At 34.4% G+C, this 18,089-nt stretch overlaps 1 protein-coding gene across 10 annotated transcripts in view; it reads left to right on the plus strand.

The window, feature by feature from the left end:
* Window positions 1–18,089, plus strand: part of CNOT4 (CCR4-NOT transcription complex subunit 4) — a 144,757-nt gene that overhangs the window by 105,748 nt on the left and 20,920 nt on the right. For 6 of the 10 annotated variants that reach the window (XM_059073843.2, XM_059073837.2, XM_059073842.2 and 3 more), the window contains 3 exons: window positions 2,148–2,205; window positions 4,798–5,047; window positions 6,236–6,736. In XM_059073843.2, the coding sequence (XP_058929826.1) occupies window positions 2,148–2,205; window positions 4,798–5,047; window positions 6,236–6,736 (809 nt within the window). Of the gene's footprint in view, window positions 1–2,147; window positions 2,206–4,797; window positions 5,048–6,235; window positions 6,737–11,696; window positions 11,933–18,089 lie in introns of those variants that run through there. The other 4 variants (XM_059073844.2, XM_059073845.2, XM_067042077.1 and 1 more) reach the window with 1 other exon arrangement.

The following is an 18,089-nucleotide window of genomic DNA, read 5'->3' on the forward strand; positions in this document are numbered from 1 at the left end:
CATATGATCCACCAATTCCACTTCTTTATATACATGTAAAAGAATTGAAAGCAGTATATTGAAGCGATATTTGTACACTTATGTCATAGCCCCATTACTCACAGTAGCTTAAATGTAGAAGCAATCTCAGTGTCCATGGACAGATGAATGGACAAGCAAAATGTGGTACATATGTACAATGTAATATTCAGTTTTAAAAAGGAAGGAAATTCTGCAGTATGTTACAACATGGATGAACTTCGAGAACATTATTGTTTATGGAGTAAGCTAGTCACAAAAAAGACAAATACTCTGATTCCACTTATATACAAGGCATTTAGAATAGTCAGAGTCACCTAAACAAAGTATTTGGTAGATGCTGGAAGGAGGGGAAAATGGGGAGTTGTTTAGTGGGTATAGAATTTCATTTTCATAAGATTAAAAGTTATGCGGGTGGATGTTGGTGATAGTTGTACAACAAGGTGTGTGTATTTAATACCACTGAAGTGTACACTTAAAAATGGTTAAGATGGTAAATTTTATATTAAGTGTATTTTACCACAGTAAATTTTTTTTAAATATTACAAGTTTATCTCAGATTATCTGAATTATATTCCAGCCTGTTCTTCATGCTATCACCAAATTAATCTTTCTAGAACACTACTTTATTTATTACATAACATTTCTGTGCTCAAAAAAATTTCCATTGGCCTCTGGTGTCTTATCTTTCTATCCTTACCTCCCATTGTTAAAATCATCCTATGTGTTAGCTAAACTACTTACCTTTCTCTCAACCTTTTCTACGACCTTTTGATTCTTGAAACACTTGCTCTTCCTACCTTTAATGCCGTTCTTCCCCCTTTCCCTTTGTCCTCCCAATGTGCAAATCTTTTTAAGGACCTACTTAAATTTGAACTTCCCTAGGAGACTTTCCTAATTGCCCCACTTGGGGTGGTTCCTCTTTCTTCTGAAGATTTATGGCATTTAGTGTTTAAACAGTTGATTTAATAGTTGACACTGGCTGATATTTGTTGGTGTGTACCTGTCTTGTTTCCCCAAACTGCCTCTAAATTAAGTGGGCTCAGTGCTGTATCTTAAAATTATTTGTGTTACCCACTTGACAATAATATGAATTGATTTATTGATATACTGTGAATAATAAGAAGTAAAGATGCTCTTCAAATAAATTTCAGACTTATCAATCAGATTCAAGAGCATCTGGCAGTGTTTCTGCAGAAGATTCACTTGGTATTCAGGTTGAGTTCTTGTTAAATTTTTCTAGAACAATTAAATGTGGTACCAGTAAGTTGTCTATTTGTAAGGTGACTTTGTATATGTTTCCAGGCAATAAAATAATTTTGAGAAATTTGGAATCTTAAATTTGTTTGCTATAATATTGCATCAGAAATAAGTATATGGGTACTAATACTTATCTTTTGTTCATGTTCTGAGTTAAAGTTAGTTGTAGAAATGACTTGCTAGGTCAGTGTTAGAATGTTTATAAAGATTTTTGGTTTTAAGTCAGATGAGTTAAAATGGACTTGAAGTTAGCAAATCTGTGTTACTTTACTGTGATACTGCATTTTCTCTTGTGGAAGTCAAGTTTTACTGTTTTAGTTTGAGGCAATAGTTTGCACAAAAGTTTCTTTCTGTTAGTCTACTGTGTGTGTGTGTGTGTGTGTGTGTGTGTGTGTGTGTGTGTGTGTGTGTGTACATTTACATATGCCTTCTCTAGGGTTGTGATTAGGATATTGAAGTATTAAAAAAAGGTATTGCCTTTAAGAAATGTAGATAACATTTCAGTAACTTTTACGCCCTCCATTAAGCACCTAGAAAAATAGGTGAGTATTATTTCAAGAATTTTAATGGGGAATGTGTTTATCATGGTCACAAAACTAAATAATGGATTAGTATCCATTTTAAGCAATACTTTTTTTTTCATAAGCTATTGTTTCACCCGTTGTTTTTTGAGAATCTAGTTAGATTGTAAATTGCTCAAGGATAGAGATTTTATCTTATACTTCTTTGTGTCCCCAGCATCTAACCTAATGTCTTACATCAGAGTGCTTCAATAAATGTTAAGATGATAAAATGTCTATTTTTCTGGCTTTGGTTGGTTGTGGGGAATAAATGTACTCTGATTTTATTTTATTTTTTCCTTTTTACAGCCCCATTGACAAACCTTCCGATTCGCTCAGCATAGGGAATGGTGATAATTCCCAGCAGGTAAGATTTTGATACTGTATTCCTTCATTTATCTGGCATCTGCTGAAACAAGACATTCTATGCAAGTGAATTTTCTAGATAGTAAAAAATACTTTAAATACTGAAACAATTTAAAAACACTTTTAGTGGACATCTTTGTTAAATGTGTTATAATTAGTCCTCTTTTTCTCCACAGAATAGAGCATAATTTAACCCTTTCTTGATGACTCAGAATTATCATTATGACCATATGTTATTGTACTGTGTGCTAATACATTAGTGTCCTTGGAGTCCCTGGTATTCTTGGTCTTTTTGACCCTACATGAAATGGTCCCAGACTAACATGCCTTCTGCATTCTTGATTTTGAGTTGTTTCTCTGCCCCATGCTCTCCTTGTCCCTTGCTGTCAACTTTAATTTTCTTTTCTTTTTAAAAAAAAATTTATTGAAGTATAGTTGATTTACAATGTTGTATTAATTTCTGCTGTACAGTACAGTGACTCAGTTATACATATATATATATTCTTTTTCATATTTTCTACTATGGTTTATCACAGGATACTGAATATAGTTCCCTGTGCTATACAGTAGGACCTTGTTGTTTATCCATCCTATAATTAATAGTTTGCATCTGCTAATCCCAAACTAACTTTAATTTTCTATTTCTCTCAGTGAACTTGCCCCCAAGTTTTCCCCCTTCCCTCAAATGACTTTTGGCTTTGAAATGATAAACCAAATAGTTAAGTTCAAAGTTACATCCACTATGATACAGAATGAGGTCCTGATCTTTAGAGCATACTTTGTATCACCGTGTCTAGTTGCTAGCTTTTCACTACTTAAGTTTCTGTACACCTCTTACTTTGGTTTAAAGAAAAAAAAAGTGTAGTTCTAATCTCTTCTGTAAAGAACAGCCAGTTCCCCACAGTGTGAGAAACTTAGAGATCTAAAATACATTGTTTTTCTAAACTTGTTCAGTTTCCATGAAAGAATTTGAAAATCTGTATATCCCCTTGTATATTTTAAGTTAACATTAAATCTTTTTTCATAATAAGTTAAAAATAGCTGAAAAAGATATAATTTCCAGCTTATTATAAATTTTGATATTTTTAAATAAACATGCTACATTGTGTTTTAATAAGTATCTGAGAGATTTAAGTATTAGAATGTTTTGTTACTCCCTCATCCATTTACACAAGCTATTTAACAATCAGAAATTTTACATCATTACTTGAACTCATTTTTAAATTTTCATTGGCATTACAGAATTTTTTCTTAATGCAATATAGTTTATGCTTGGGACTTCCCTGGTGTCTCAGTGGTTAAGAATCCGCCTGCCAATGCAGGGGACACGGGTTCGAGCCCTGGTCTGGGAAGATCCCACATGCTGCGGAGCAGCTAAGCCCATGAGCCACAACTACTGAGCCTGCGCTCTAGGGTCCGCAAGCCACAACTACTGAGCCTGCATGCCACAACTACTGAAGCCCACATGCCTAGAGCCCGTGCTCCGCAACAAGAGAAGCCACTGCAATGAGAAGCCTGTGCACTGCAACGAAGAGTAGTCCCTGCTCGCCGCAACTAGAGAAAGTCCCCACACAGCAACGAAGACACAACACAGCCAAAAATAAATAAAATTAAATTAAAAAAAAATATATATATATATATATAGTTTATGCTTGATAGGCATTCTCTCAAAGTAGACATATAAATTTTGAATTGGAAATAAAAATATTTTGTTGACACAATGCCGAACTTCTTTCTTCTGAATTTTTATTTGTAGTATTGATTGATCAAAGCAATATATATATAAGTATAGATTTTGATTTAAAAATTAATCATTAAACATAAACACTCAAATTGTATTGGAAATTTACCTCTTAATGAAGTGGATAGGTCATTTTAAAATTAGTTCTTTTGTATGCATGTATGAATATTACCTGGTGGTACAAGGAGATGTTTCAGCAGCAATCTAGTCATGTTTTCATTTTTCTAAATACAGGTGCTGAGGCATCTTGTTCATATAAATAAGTAGGTGGAAGGAAGAGTTATTATATCAATATCACTCAAATTTTTGAACTCCTTGTGAATTAAATACCTAAGAATCATATTAAGATTTCTTATAAAAACTATTTTTAATGATGCTTTTGGAAATAGCTTGATTAGACCTTCTTTCCATTTTGTTTAAAACTGAAGTATTGGGAATCATCTAGTTTGCCAAAGAATCTAGTCATTAGGGTCAGTCACTGTGTCATCACTAATCTTAATATTTCTAATAAAGTTTTGTTTGGCTCCCGGAAAGTTTTCACACTTGGGCAAAATACTATAGTTAGATCCCAGAGAGTGAGAAATAGTACTGTCTTTGTAAAGTAAGAGAAATTAGGTTGTAAAAGGAGAGGATGCTGACTGTATCTTTTCAGGAGGGTCAGTTTTATAAAAGAGTACATATGTAAGTTGATGGATTTTTTTGAAAATTTATGCTCTCATAAAAAAGTCTTTAAGTACCCCAGTTTTTGAAGATCACTGTTCTAATACCTTTCATTGAAAGCCTTTTAAACTATGGCTTATTACATTGTATAAATTTATATTGATTATTCTTTTCTTTTTCCATTTTATTTAGATATCTAACAGTGATACACCTTCACCACCACCTGGTTTATCAAAATCCAATCCAGTCATCCCCATCAGTTCATCCAATCACAGTGCACGGTCTCCTTTTGAAGGGGCAGTAACTGAGTCACAGTCATTATTCTCAGACAATTTTCGCCATCCCAACCCTATCCCAAGTGGGCTTCCTCCTTTCCCCAGTTCCCCACAGGCATCCAGTGACTGGCCTACAGCACCAGAACCACAGAGCCTCTTCACATCAGGTATATAACAATACTATGTGTGTTAGTAATTATACTCAGACTAAAATGAGACCTTTGCTGGATGTGTTTTTATCCCTTTTTAGTCCACTCACTTCTTCATAAAAATGTAAACTTTTAAGTGGCAAGGAATTGGATGGTTAGGTAAGTAGTTCTGTGACCTAGAACTTACCATGTTAACAGGCAAATTTCTCCAGAAATCAAGGGTTAGATCATTTTTCCAATAATCAAATGCTGGGCTTCCCTGGTGGCGCAGTGGTTGAGAATCTGCCTGCTAATGCAGGCGACAAGGGTTCGAGCCCTTGTCTGGGAAGATCCCACATGCTGCAGAGCAACTAGGCCTGTGAGCCACAATTACTGAGCCTGCGCGTCTGGAGCTTGTGCTCTGCAACAAGAGAGGCCGCGATAGTGAAAGGCCCGCGCACCGCGATGAAGAATGGCCCCCGCTTGCCACAACTAGAGAAAGCCCTCCCACAGAAACGAAGACCCAACACAGGATAAATAAATAAATAAATAAATTTTAAAAAAAAATAATCAAATGCTTATTCCTCTGGGAAGTATTAAGGGCTTACAATTTTAATTAGATTTGTGTTTGTATAGTTATATTTTTAAAAATGTTTCCCCAGCTGACAAAGAAGTATGTTAGTTAATATTTAAAGTTACATTTTGAGACATTTCCAATTTCATTCATTGTAAGTTCTCATTAATGTGAAGGATAACACAAAATCAAGACAATTTAAAAATATAAAGATTAAATGGATACTTTTTTCATTAAGTTATAGTAGTAGTATGTAAAGCATATATTCAAAATTATACTTTGTCTTTGATAAATACATTTCAAAAATAAACTTTACTAATTGAACTCTGTTATATTTATTACTTTATTTCATTTAAATGACTTACTTTGGGTTTTGATGATGAATAGTTGAGTGTGTAATTTGGGTTTCAAGTAGTACTTTGTTTTCTTTGATCAGCAAAATCAGTCTATATCATTCAGTTTTTGAAGTTAGTAACTTATGGATGAAATCATTGCTAGAAGTATCTGAGGCCTTTTGTAATTTTATAATCGTAATGTTCTAAGAAATTATGTAGATTTTGCATATATTTGCCTTTGTGTTATAGTATGATGTTGCACTAGTGTGGAAGTGAGCTATATATTTTAAATTCATCACTGATTTTTTTTCCCACCAGAAACAATCCCAGTATCGTCTTCTACAGACTGGCAAGCAGCATTTGGCTTTGGTTCTTCTAAACAACCAGAGGATGACTTGGGTTTTGATCCCTTTGATGTCACTCGAAAAGCCTTAGCAGACCTGATTGAAAAGGAACTGTCAGTCCAAGACCAACCTTCCCTTTCACCCACATCTCTTCAGAACTCCTCCTCACACACTACAAGCGCCAAAGGTCCGGGCTCTGGATTCCTGCATCCTGCTGCACCTACAAATGCCAACTCGAGTCTCAATAGTACCTTTTCAGTCTTGCCACAGAGGTTCCCTCAATTTCAGCAGCACCGAGCGGTTTATAATTCATTCAGTTTTCCAGGCCAGGCAGCCCGCTATCCTTGGATGGCCTTTCCACGCAATAGCATCATGCACTTGAACCACACAGCAAATCCCACCTCAAATAGTAATTTCTTGGACTTGAATCTCCCGCCACAGCACAACACAGGTCTGGGAGGGATCCCTATAGCAGGTAGGTTCATTTATAGCCTTTGAGAGTTTGTGAATGACTCATGCCTTCAGGTTGTTGGGTGGGTAGGGAGGGAACTTTTGAATAACAGAAAGTATTTATCATCAGTCTTGGAAATTTCAATGGGAAAAACTCTTTATCATCTAAAAAAATTTTAATTGGATGGATGCCTTGTAATATTGAGCTTTATAAGGATGGTGGAGTATTATACCTAGTTATTGCTTGGAAGCATTTTACTTAATAGAATAGTTACCAGACTTTCTTATGGCATATAAATGCAAAAAGACAAAGAAAGAAAATGGACTCTGAAATTATGATGCCATAAAGTCCAACACCATGGTAAAAATTCTGATTATACATTCTAAAAGTAACCTGGTTCAAAAAAATTTTTTAGAGATGGTAATTAGTGAGAGCATGAGGGATAAAGCCACTCTCTTAACTCCTTTTGACAACTTACTTATTTTGACTGATAAGACACGTACAAACACACACATACACACACACATCAAAACTGTGCTATATGTTAATAAAGGACTTAATATTTGAGAACTCTCATTATTAATGTTTCACAGACATATGTGTATAAGTATACTTTCTGTGAAAACGAAATTGTTCCAGGAGAGATATTTTTCCTTTTGGTCTGTCATGTTTTTATTTCTGGGGTAAATATTAGGTTCCTGTAAGTGATGCCAGAATACTTCTGGTTTTGTACTGCTACCCTTGAAGGTTTCAGAACTTTAGGCTTTTAAGGTCCCATATGATATTTATTAGATCAAGTGACTTCTATATCTAAAGGAATCTTTAATAGTTTTTCAAAATTTATTTTGGGCTTTAGATATGACTGATAAAAGAGTGTGTTCTCTCCTGATTCTCTCAAGTAGAATAGAATAGTCCTTCGCTCTGTTATATAACTTATATATAACTTATAAAATTTATTTTTATCCCTTTTCATGGCCTTTGTGATATGACATGGCACAGCATTATTGTAATAATGTGCTGTTACCAGCGAAGCGTTCGTTCTCTTGTTTTTAGCAAGGTTGATAGATAAATTTACAGAGATCCATCAAAATTCTTTGGCTCTATTCTCTTTATGACCAACAGCATTGCATTTTCAAGACAAGTAGTTGGGTTAAGAGAGTATGGTTTGTGGCTGTTGATACAGTGAAGTTAATTTACACATAAGCATGATAGCACCTAATGTAGTGGTTTGCACATTGGTGGCACTCATGTTATTTGTTCATTTGATATGGTAGTTAGTAGGTAATCAAGAGTGACATTTTTCAGTCCTCTTCTACATGATACTCACTTGTGAAACACTAAGTGTTCAGTTCCTGGTACTCTTTTTTTCATCCATTGTAGACAGCATATTAGAATGTAATTGTGTTTTGTTTTGCTTTGTTTCAACCATTTAGCAATGTGGCATTTAAATTACTAGTAGTGTATCTCATAACATTATAATTCTAAAAATTAAAGTTCCCCTAAATATTCTAAACATTTAACAATAAAATATTAAACCAATACTATAAATATTTGGGTATCTGTTTGCCCAACAATGAACTGGGCCATGTGGATAATACAGAACAAGTATAAAATATGGCTACTATTTCCAGGTACTGTACAGTGTAGTTGACGAGATAAAATAAGACTCTGTATGAAAGTGGTAACCATATGATACTGGAATCCAAAACACATCAGTGGAGCCTATAAATTGTTGGGGAGGTTTCATTGAAGAAGTAGGAATTGATCTGTATCCTGGATTTGGGTTAGCAGGAGGGAAAGGAAAAAACCTTTTATGTTGATGGAAACTCCTGAATGAAGGCATAGAAGCAGGATTTAGTATGTCATTACATTAAAAAGCATTAGAACTGCCTTCTATACTGGGAGGTCCTTCATATATTTTATACATAGAATGGATGAGAGGACGGAGAGCTCTGACGGTGAGGCAAAACAGTATGGACTTGATCTGACAGGAAGGAGGATGCCTCTGTGGAACTAGTTCTGAGCTGTCTTCATTGTGTACTTTTATTTGACTTATTACATGACCATCTTCAAAAATTATCTGTTCTTCTGATTTCGTAGTTATCATATTGTCCATTAGTACAAAATGAGCAGTTTTAAACCAAATATTTCAAGCCAGTATATATTCTGGAAATGCCACAGGGATGATGAGTAATCACTGATTTTTGAGTGTAGTTGTCCTCATGTTAGTCATTTGAAATCTTCATCTAAAGTAGGTGCTTTATGAAAAAAATGTGGCATTAAATTATGGTCCTATCTTGGTGGGCTTTTCTTTTAGCGTATACTCAACCATAGAGCATAAAATACATTTTTTTTTCCCAGAAATTCTAAGAATGAAGTCACCGACTATAGGTTCTGAATCATTGTTGTATTTTGTGGGAGGTGGGGAGAGTTTGTTATTTCAGATTTTCAGTTTTTGACTATGCATACTAGCTTGGTATTTAAATGGTGACTTATGATTAAGCTTATTGTTAGATTACTTTTAAGGCTCTCACGAGTAGAGAAATTTTAGTTTTAATGTACCAAAATATTTAAAATTGTTATCAAGAGTTATAGAATCCTTCCATGGCTTATAAATATTTGGCAAATACCTCAGAAAGCTGAATGTGCTGAGCCTCAAAACAGAATAGTTTTATAACTGTAGCCAGATGATTGAGGATTTTCAGTAACAATTAGAAATGACAAACTAAAATTCTGAAAAGCTGTGTACATCTTAACTGTGAATTATTTGAAGCAATTTAATGGGTAGGCAATATCTGCCTCCCACCCCTAGCTGTAACTCAGTTGTACTTGAGTTGAACTATTGAAAAAGGCCTGACTCTGTATTCTGCAGTGAATATCATGGTATCTTACACAGGGTAGCTGTTAAGTGCTTCATAGTGGAGAGTACATACTGTTTTAGTGAGGCCTGCCACTTTAAGATATACTTAGACAATATTCAGTACTGGAAAAGGCATGTATATTTATTCTTTAGATATGTAGAGCAAAATGAGTTTCCTGACCTTTAGGAGTAAATACTCAGAGGTGTCAGTCTTCTATGTATCATACAGAAACTATGTCTATATTTATTATATATTTGTATTTAAATTTTAAGTTTTGGCTTGTTTCAGTTAATTATTAAAAATGGGTACACTGAAACCTATCATGGGAAGGACAGTTGCCAAAGGTTTGACAGAAACATGGTTTCCATTTCCTCTGCCAAATTGAAATCATTTTTGTGTTTAAAATTAGTTATTTCCTTAGTTAAGTGAAATCTTTTTAGCAGCATTTTCTTGGCGGCATATTCAGTTTGCTAAATTTAGAAGGATTTTTAGAGTAAATATTCTTGAGGGAAAACTTTGATCAGTGGGCAGTAATAGTAAAGTCCATTCAGACCTTTTTTATTATTGGAACCATGTGCTTTTGTTTTAAAAAGTGACTTTTCTTGTCCTAAAAAGTGACCTATCTTGTTCAACTCCTTCATTTTAGGAATGGCAAAGCTGTGTTCTGGAAAGGTTAAATAATTTGTTAAAAGTCACACATTCAGTTAGTAGTAGAATTAGGATAAGAACCCAGATCTCAGATTTAGTAACTAGAATGGTTTTTTATTACAACATTGATGTTCTCCTTCATAAATGAAAATTACTGGCATTTACTTTCACATGGCTTTCTTCCCATAGTAAGTGATTTTTGCTCTCACACCCTTGGGAGGTCCCTTTTTATCAATAGTATCTATTCATGAGACAATTGGTCCATCTCAGGAATATGACCTGTAGTTACAAAATAGAATGAATTTCATTGACTTGATGAAAATTAATCTCTTGCTTAGTTCTTATGAGTACCACGTTCTCACCAAGAACTCTAGTCTAAAATTTCCTTTACACAGCCTCCTTGCTATGTATTTGGGATTTATAGAATCTTTGCCAATTTACTGAAAAACTATGAAATAACCTGTTCTAAAGACTGAAAGTCTTTATCTTCATGTTATCAGTCAAGCTGTCTTTCCAAGTGTAACTTTGCAGATTTGTTTTTAAAAGGACTCCCTGCCAAGATGTTTTTATTCCATAATGCTAAAAATTATTTGGAAAACAAATAATAGTCTAAGTCTGTAAACATTGTTGTTTCAGAATATACCTAGAAAAATATTTGAAACTGTTTAGGATTAGATTTTTGTTCATGTTTTCGTTCATTTGAATTTTACTTAAGAGAGAGCATTTAAAAAAAAATTCGTAGTTTCTGAATTAGCTGTTTTAACAGTGACTTGATTGAATTTTGAGTCACGTGTGAAACAAGTCACTTGTAGTCATTATCAATTATAATTGGGAGAACTGATCTCATTTCATGTACAGTTCTCTGACCTAGAAGTAGTCATCTCACTTTCAGTCAATTGGATCATTGTATTGTTAGCATTTTACTATTTTCTGATTACTTCAAAAGTGCACACTGAATTTTCAGATGCTGTATGGTAATTTGCTAAATTAATATTACATCTTTTTATTTCTTTTTTCTAAACATAATTACTGCTTTTAAAACATGGATTTGTCATTTTTCCCTTTTAAAAATCACATTTTCACTTCTGTGAATTTAGTTTTAATTTTTTCACAAAATACTGCTTACTATTAGGAGTGTCTAAATATATAAGGGGTCCAATTGGCTTGGAAAAGAATGGCTTTCCTGGTCTCTCTTTTTTTTTCCTTTTTGTATATTTATAATTCTAAATCTATTATATTTGTTCTTAAATCTGACGTAGTGTTAAATTTAAGGGGGGTGTGATTGGAGTATAACTACTTTCTAGGTACTTGATAAGTTTATATTTTAAAATTCATGTCTTGTTTCACACCCGCATTCCAGCCATTACGCATGTATTTTATATATGTATCAGTATTCCAAATATTGAAGTCATTTTTAAAGGGACTGTTAACAAATCTAGTCACCCATAACTAGACCATGACTGACTTTTCCACAGGGGAAGAAGAGGTGAAGGTTTCGACCATGCCACTGTCAGCCTCTTCCCATTCATTACAACAAGGACAGCAGCCTACAAGTCTCCACACTACTGTGGCCTGACAACAGAACTGAGAGGAGAGGATTAGACTCTGGGGTGCTTGCATGGGCAACCGGATTTTTGCATGATTCCTTTCTGATTTTGCATTTAATGTATACACCCAAAAGAGCCAATATAAACGTTCCTCATGCCTACAACTAGTGTGTTACCTCGTAGTTGCTAAAGTATTTCTTCATTAGGCCTTTAACACAATTTATTAGCATAATTTTGGCATTGTTTCTCATGAGTGATACTATTTTTTAACTCACACAAATAAACGTGTAGTACTAATTAAGATCCCAGATGAGATTAGCTAGAATTGTTATTTTGGCTCTATTATTGAAAATATTCAAAGATAATGGTAGTTCCTTGTTTTCTGATTTGTGAAAAAATGGTAATATCCTAATATATTCATGAAAATTTGAAAATTAAGAAGATAATGTCTTGCATTCTTTGAATACTTGAGAAGAAAGAATACATATAAAACAAAATTGGTGGTGTCATTTAATGCTCAGAAGGATGTTGTCAGCAATTGTTTGTAGTTGTATGGATTTATCCTATATTATGCATTACATGTTTAGAAACTGTCTTTGTTCTCTCTCATTTGCACATTTGCACTTTCTTTTTGAATGGTTGTTAATTATATAGAGACGCTTAAGAGATAATTATTATAGACTAAATGCAATATAATCTCTTTTCTAATGCACTGCCTAGTATACCAGGAAATGCCTCAGAAACAGAATTTCAACTTACAGTTGATTTATCAGAAACTTGAATATGGGGTAAATATTGTATGTGAGAAGCAACCATGGTAGTGTAACATTTTTATTGGAAAAACGGTAGTTCTCTGGGATATTTGTTTGGAAATTTCATTGTTTCACAATTGAAGTGTGATAATAAAACTATATTACAAGTACCTGACCAGAATGAGACTAAGGTGGAAGAGAAGAGATTGGGGATCCTCTAAAGTTAGGCCATGCAAGTTGTCATAGGTAATTTTAGTTAATCACAGAGAGTAGTGGTGTACTGTATTAGGATATAATGTTGAAGTGATGTTTTGGGATAATAGACAATTTCTTGAAATAGTTCTAAAGCTGATAATGAAAGAAAATAAACTGAATTCAGTCCTGAGCATTAGACAAAAGCTGGTTCAGAAAACATGACTATGTTCTGCCTAAATTAAGCATCTGGGAAAAAAGGGGAAAGTCAGATCTCCTCTTGAGATTTAAAAAAAAACCATTGTGATATAAAAGATACGTCTTAATTTTTTAAAAAAATATTAAAAGAGTAGCATGAATACCAAAAAAGGAAGCCTACAGATTTAAAATAATAATAATGATAATAATGAAATACCTTACTAGGAGCGATACTTAATATCACATTGGAGTTGGAGTTTTCAGGGTTACCTCTCTATGTAAAGTCTAATAACTTTCTATTAGATATAATACACAAGTTAAATGGCTTTATCCTGAGGTATAGTGGGTAAGCTAAAATCTATTCTTAGATATCCTTCAATTTGGTTAGCTGAGGATGTAGAAACAACTAATTATCTAGCCAATTTAATTATTTTTGTAAAATTCTGCATAAATGACAATCTCTAACTTCATTTAGAAGTGACTTTAGGACAGCATTATGAGAAATTTAGAAAATACAGATAAAATATTGTAGATTTGTTAGCCTTTTAGCGTGTGTTGAATATGAAGTCTTTTAGTATGTGTTGATTATGGTTTCATTTTTGCTGTAAGAGGCCAAGACATCCACTTAATGTCTCCTGTGGTGCTGAAGCTCCTTGGCTTTGTGAACAAACTTGGGCTCCCTGTAATGGGGCTTACTAGTGCATAGTTTTCTCCAGCCTTCAGTGCAAGCCTTTCATCACTCGGATCTTCTTACAAAAACATGAGGTGGTTAGCTCAGATTTACTTACTGTTTTGAGAGAGATACCTGTTAAACAAGACTTTTTTTCCTGTGGTAGCTTTCTCTATCCTTTCTCATTCCTGGCCATTACCACCAAACTGTCAGGTAGTTTATCAGACTTGCTAGAGCCCAGGACTGTCTTTCTGCCTGCTTCCCCTTCTGCCCCCACCCCCAACTTTACACATACACACCATAATTGGAAAAATGCTTTCGTGGGTAATTAGGCTTCAACTTAGATATTTTCACATAGACTAGCTAAAGATTATCATTTAACTAACTGTAATTCCAAGACTTTGTAAGCCTAAACAAATAAGCTTTGCTGTTTTGCTTACTTAATATATATATTATGGTTTTAAAAAGTGAAGTCTTAAAATCAGAATTAATTATACTAAAACACAGAAAAAGTTACACATCACGTGAAAGAAAAGTACTGCTTCACTTAGCAAGTAAATTGATGAAACCAAATGATGGTAAAGAATGAGGAATTCTAAAAACTTCAAATTAGTTTCTGATAAATTCCTGCCTGATTGATCTGTCATACACAAGGGAAACTTTATATGCTTTTATATCCTTAACTTTTAAAAAAACATTTCAGAGCAGCAGTTCTTAGTGCCAGTGTGTAGGATATAGACCTGGGTTGAATGATTTTGATCTTATGATGAATGTCAAGTGCCTCTTTTTAATTTCTTAAAGATTCCATTAGAAAATATTTTCTGATTAATAATACTTTCCTTTTCATTCTACTGTTGCATTTTGTTTTTACAGGTGGTGCTTTTGTATACTCTTCTCTTATTTCAACAAAGCATTAATATTTGAGTGCCTGTTCTTTGTAGTGACTTGAGCTAGATCTTGAGGGATACAAGACTGAATAAAGTATAGATCCTATTATCAAGGATAACAGTTTAGTGACAGTATTATTTCAATTATTTCTATAGGGTCAGCTCTTGATATATTTTAACCACAGGAACAGCCAGAGCAGTCCAGACTCATTTCATTATTCATTGCTCTGACAGTGGCAACAAAGAGTATTGAATACTGATACTTGAAATTTTAAAATATATGATAATTTGGAGAGAGTGAAAAAAATTTTAACGGGAGAGACATACGTTCATTATTCTAATTTAAGTATTTCTCAGTCGTGTGTGTGCTCATGTCTTAGTGTTGTGGCGATTCAGTACAGCTTCCTCTATATATGTTCTTTTAAAGAAAACTTTAATGCATTGTGTGCACATTTTTACTGACATGGCTCCTATTTGTACAGTATTCCAAGCACCTTCAAGACTGACAGAGCTCTCCTCTGCTGTGATACAGGTACATAGGGAGCTACTCCCACAGAGGCCTTACCTCAGAAAGCCAAGAGAAAGGACTGAATTGCAGGTGCATTGAAATCTTACGAAATGAAGACCACCATGTTATTTATGCATATATAAAAATGGGGGGACATTTTATCCTATATTGAGTTGTAAGGTTTTAGATTCTTTTGTTTATTTGATCATGAAGCTTTCCCATATCTGCTTAAGAGATGTATATCATACAATTGAAAGCACAATAACTTAAAAATGTTTTTTTCTTTTAAAGAGGTGATATCACAAAATGATGATATATATGTCTCTTTCTACAAAATATAACCAAGTCAATTATCTGGTTTCAAGCTAGTCCTTCTGCCATTAGTGCTATGTCTCTTCTCTCAGTCTTTTTATTTGAATAGCTACTACGTTGTCTCCTTGTGCTGAATAAATGGTAGTAGTATATACAGGTATTCACACATGAAATGTTTAGTGAGCTAATCAGACACTTTGCTGATACAAAAGTAAAAATAGGAGTTAGAGAAGTTACTGTGAGCAGATTCAGGGAAAGCCTTCATAAAAAGTGTGGGGCTTTTTGCTTTTGAAGGATGGCTTGAAATTAAATGATGGAAGTGGAAAATACAGTAAAGGCAACATATTGAACAAAGAATCGGGAACGGAGATTAGCAGGGTCTGCTAAGGGTCAGGAGGGAAGGATAGTAAGGAGATGGACTCGTCTGAGGTATTACAGGTCATATAGGAAGGTGGGATAAGTGTGCAAAAGCCTTGAAAACTTCTAGGAAGAGTTTAGTCTTGATGTGGATGTGGTCAGTGTTAGAGAATTACACGTTCTTTGGCGAAGATGTAACTTGATTGTAGCATTTTAAGAAGATTAATTCTGTAATACGTTTGCTTGAAATTAGGACCAGTTAGAAAGCAGTTCCAGTATGTCATTGCAAATAAGATGGCCTGGGCTGGAATAGTAATAACTAGTAGGATTGGAGAAGAAATTATGAATTAGAAGTCAGAAAGAATGAGATCTAGGAAAAGGGCTTTGGGTTTGGCCAAGTTTCTAGTGACCTTTAAAAATGTTACTTTCATAAAAAGATACAGATGGAAAGCAGATTTCTAGGATTCATGAGGAAATGTCAAGCATTTGGATACAGAAGTCATTGACTGAAGGCGTTTGGCAACAAAAGGGAAGAGAAAAACAAGATGCTAATTAGATGGGTGGTAGATCTTAGAAGGCATTGCTTTAAGGTAAGGGAGATAGCTAAACATTTAAAGGCAGAGCATATAGAGTCAATTGAGAGGACACCATAGATAGTGCGGAAGAAAAGATAGGCTAACCAGTAGAGTAACACATTTCTGTAGGTGCTGGAAGGAGATAAAATAAACTCCTGAAGCGGAGTTAGGTTATGGGTTTAACTTAAAAGAGATGGGATATATCTTCCTTTGTTATTTGTAAAAACAATCAGAAAATCTAGGAGAGAGAATGTGAGATTATAGAAAATGAGAATAGATGAAGGTGCTCATATCAGTAATTATTGAATGCATATTGTGTGAGAAAATGCGGCTGAAAGAGTGGAGTTGGGAACCTATTAAAAAAAAAGAAAGAAAGAAATTAAATAAGTCTGTGAGAATAAGCCTAGAAGTGCATCGGAAAGAAATTTAAGAATTGCTGAGTCAAGATAAGAATCAAATTTAAAATTTTAGTGTCCATATATATGGTTTTGAATGTTCCAGTGATTCAACACCAAGCATCAGGAGTGGACAAAGCAAATATGAGAGTTTGGTTAGAGGGTGAAGAAGGAAAGGACACAAAGATATTTAAGAAGACAAAACTGATATAATCTTGTGATCAGCAAGCGTCCAGTAAGACAGGAAATATCCAGCGTTGCGAGTGTGTTGAAGGGAGTTCATTGATTTTAGGTTTTGATGAGGACAAAGAACAGGTATAGTATTGTTAAGGGAAGGACAAATTAGGAGACTGTGGTCAGTATGATGACCACTCAGTGCTAAATGACAAGTGAGAACCAGAGAAAGGTTGGTAGATAGATGTCTAACATTAGGGCTAGAGGTTGGAAAGAAGGCAAGCTTTCGTTACCCCTGTGGTCTTTTCTCTCCCTGCTTTCCCTCCAGTCCTTTTTTGAGAGTAGGAAGTCAGACTGTGTGAGAGAGAATTGCAGAAAGCATGGTATTGCCTGGGGAAACCTGGATCACGTTTCCTTTAAGTTGAAGGTGATTCAAAGAAAAACGTCCCGCAGTGGAGTAAACATGGCTTCCTCAAAGCACAGTAGGAGGATGTGAACGCAGAGTGCAAGGGAATGCCTGGGAAAAGCCAGAGATGAGATTGAACGGGTGTACGTATGCCCAGTGAGTGTGTTACTTACGACATGAAAGGTTTAGACAGAGGGGGTAGGTGTGCCATATGATGAGTCTGGTAGCTTGAGGAGCCCATATTACAGGTGTGAACTAGTTTCTCCCAAGCTTAAATGCAAACTGGAAAGAATCAGCTTTCCACCTACATAGGGAAAGTATCTCTTCTTAGTTGGACTAGGTCATTCTGCTTTAATTATATGACAAATTGGAATTAAATGCAGTAGATTGGTGAAAGTAGAGAGAACTTAAGAATTTTATTATAACAGGTTATAAAAACATTTTGACAACTTTCCCCAAAAGAGAATGTGCTTTGTAAATAGACACAACCTACAAGTTATTGAACTCAGAGATGGAGATATAGATATATAATATATTTTTTTCTCATTCATTTAATAGCAAACATGCCTAGTTTGGAAGCATCCTTAATTTCCTGACTAAATTAAAATCCTGCCTGAAGTCCTACTAAAATATTTTTAAATTCACTGGACTTGTTCCATATATGTCAGCTAAGATATCACCTTTGACATTCAAAAATAATAATGCTTCAAAGTATAAGTTATTGCTTAAGAATGCTAAGTTTTGGGAACCATGTTGATGGATTGAGAAGCCGCTGCTCCTTGGATCTCCTTACTGCCCTGTGATTTATGAGTCTTAGCAACCTTGTATTGCTAGGCATATTAGACCACAGCTTCTTTAACCAGGAGCTTTTTCTAAAGAATCACTCTTGGGCTTC

The sequence above is a fragment of the Kogia breviceps genome, chromosome 9 (genome assembly GCF_026419965.1).
Source record: "Kogia breviceps isolate mKogBre1 chromosome 9, mKogBre1 haplotype 1, whole genome shotgun sequence".
Classification (NCBI taxonomy): Eukaryota; Metazoa; Chordata; class Mammalia; order Artiodactyla; family Physeteridae; genus Kogia; species Kogia breviceps.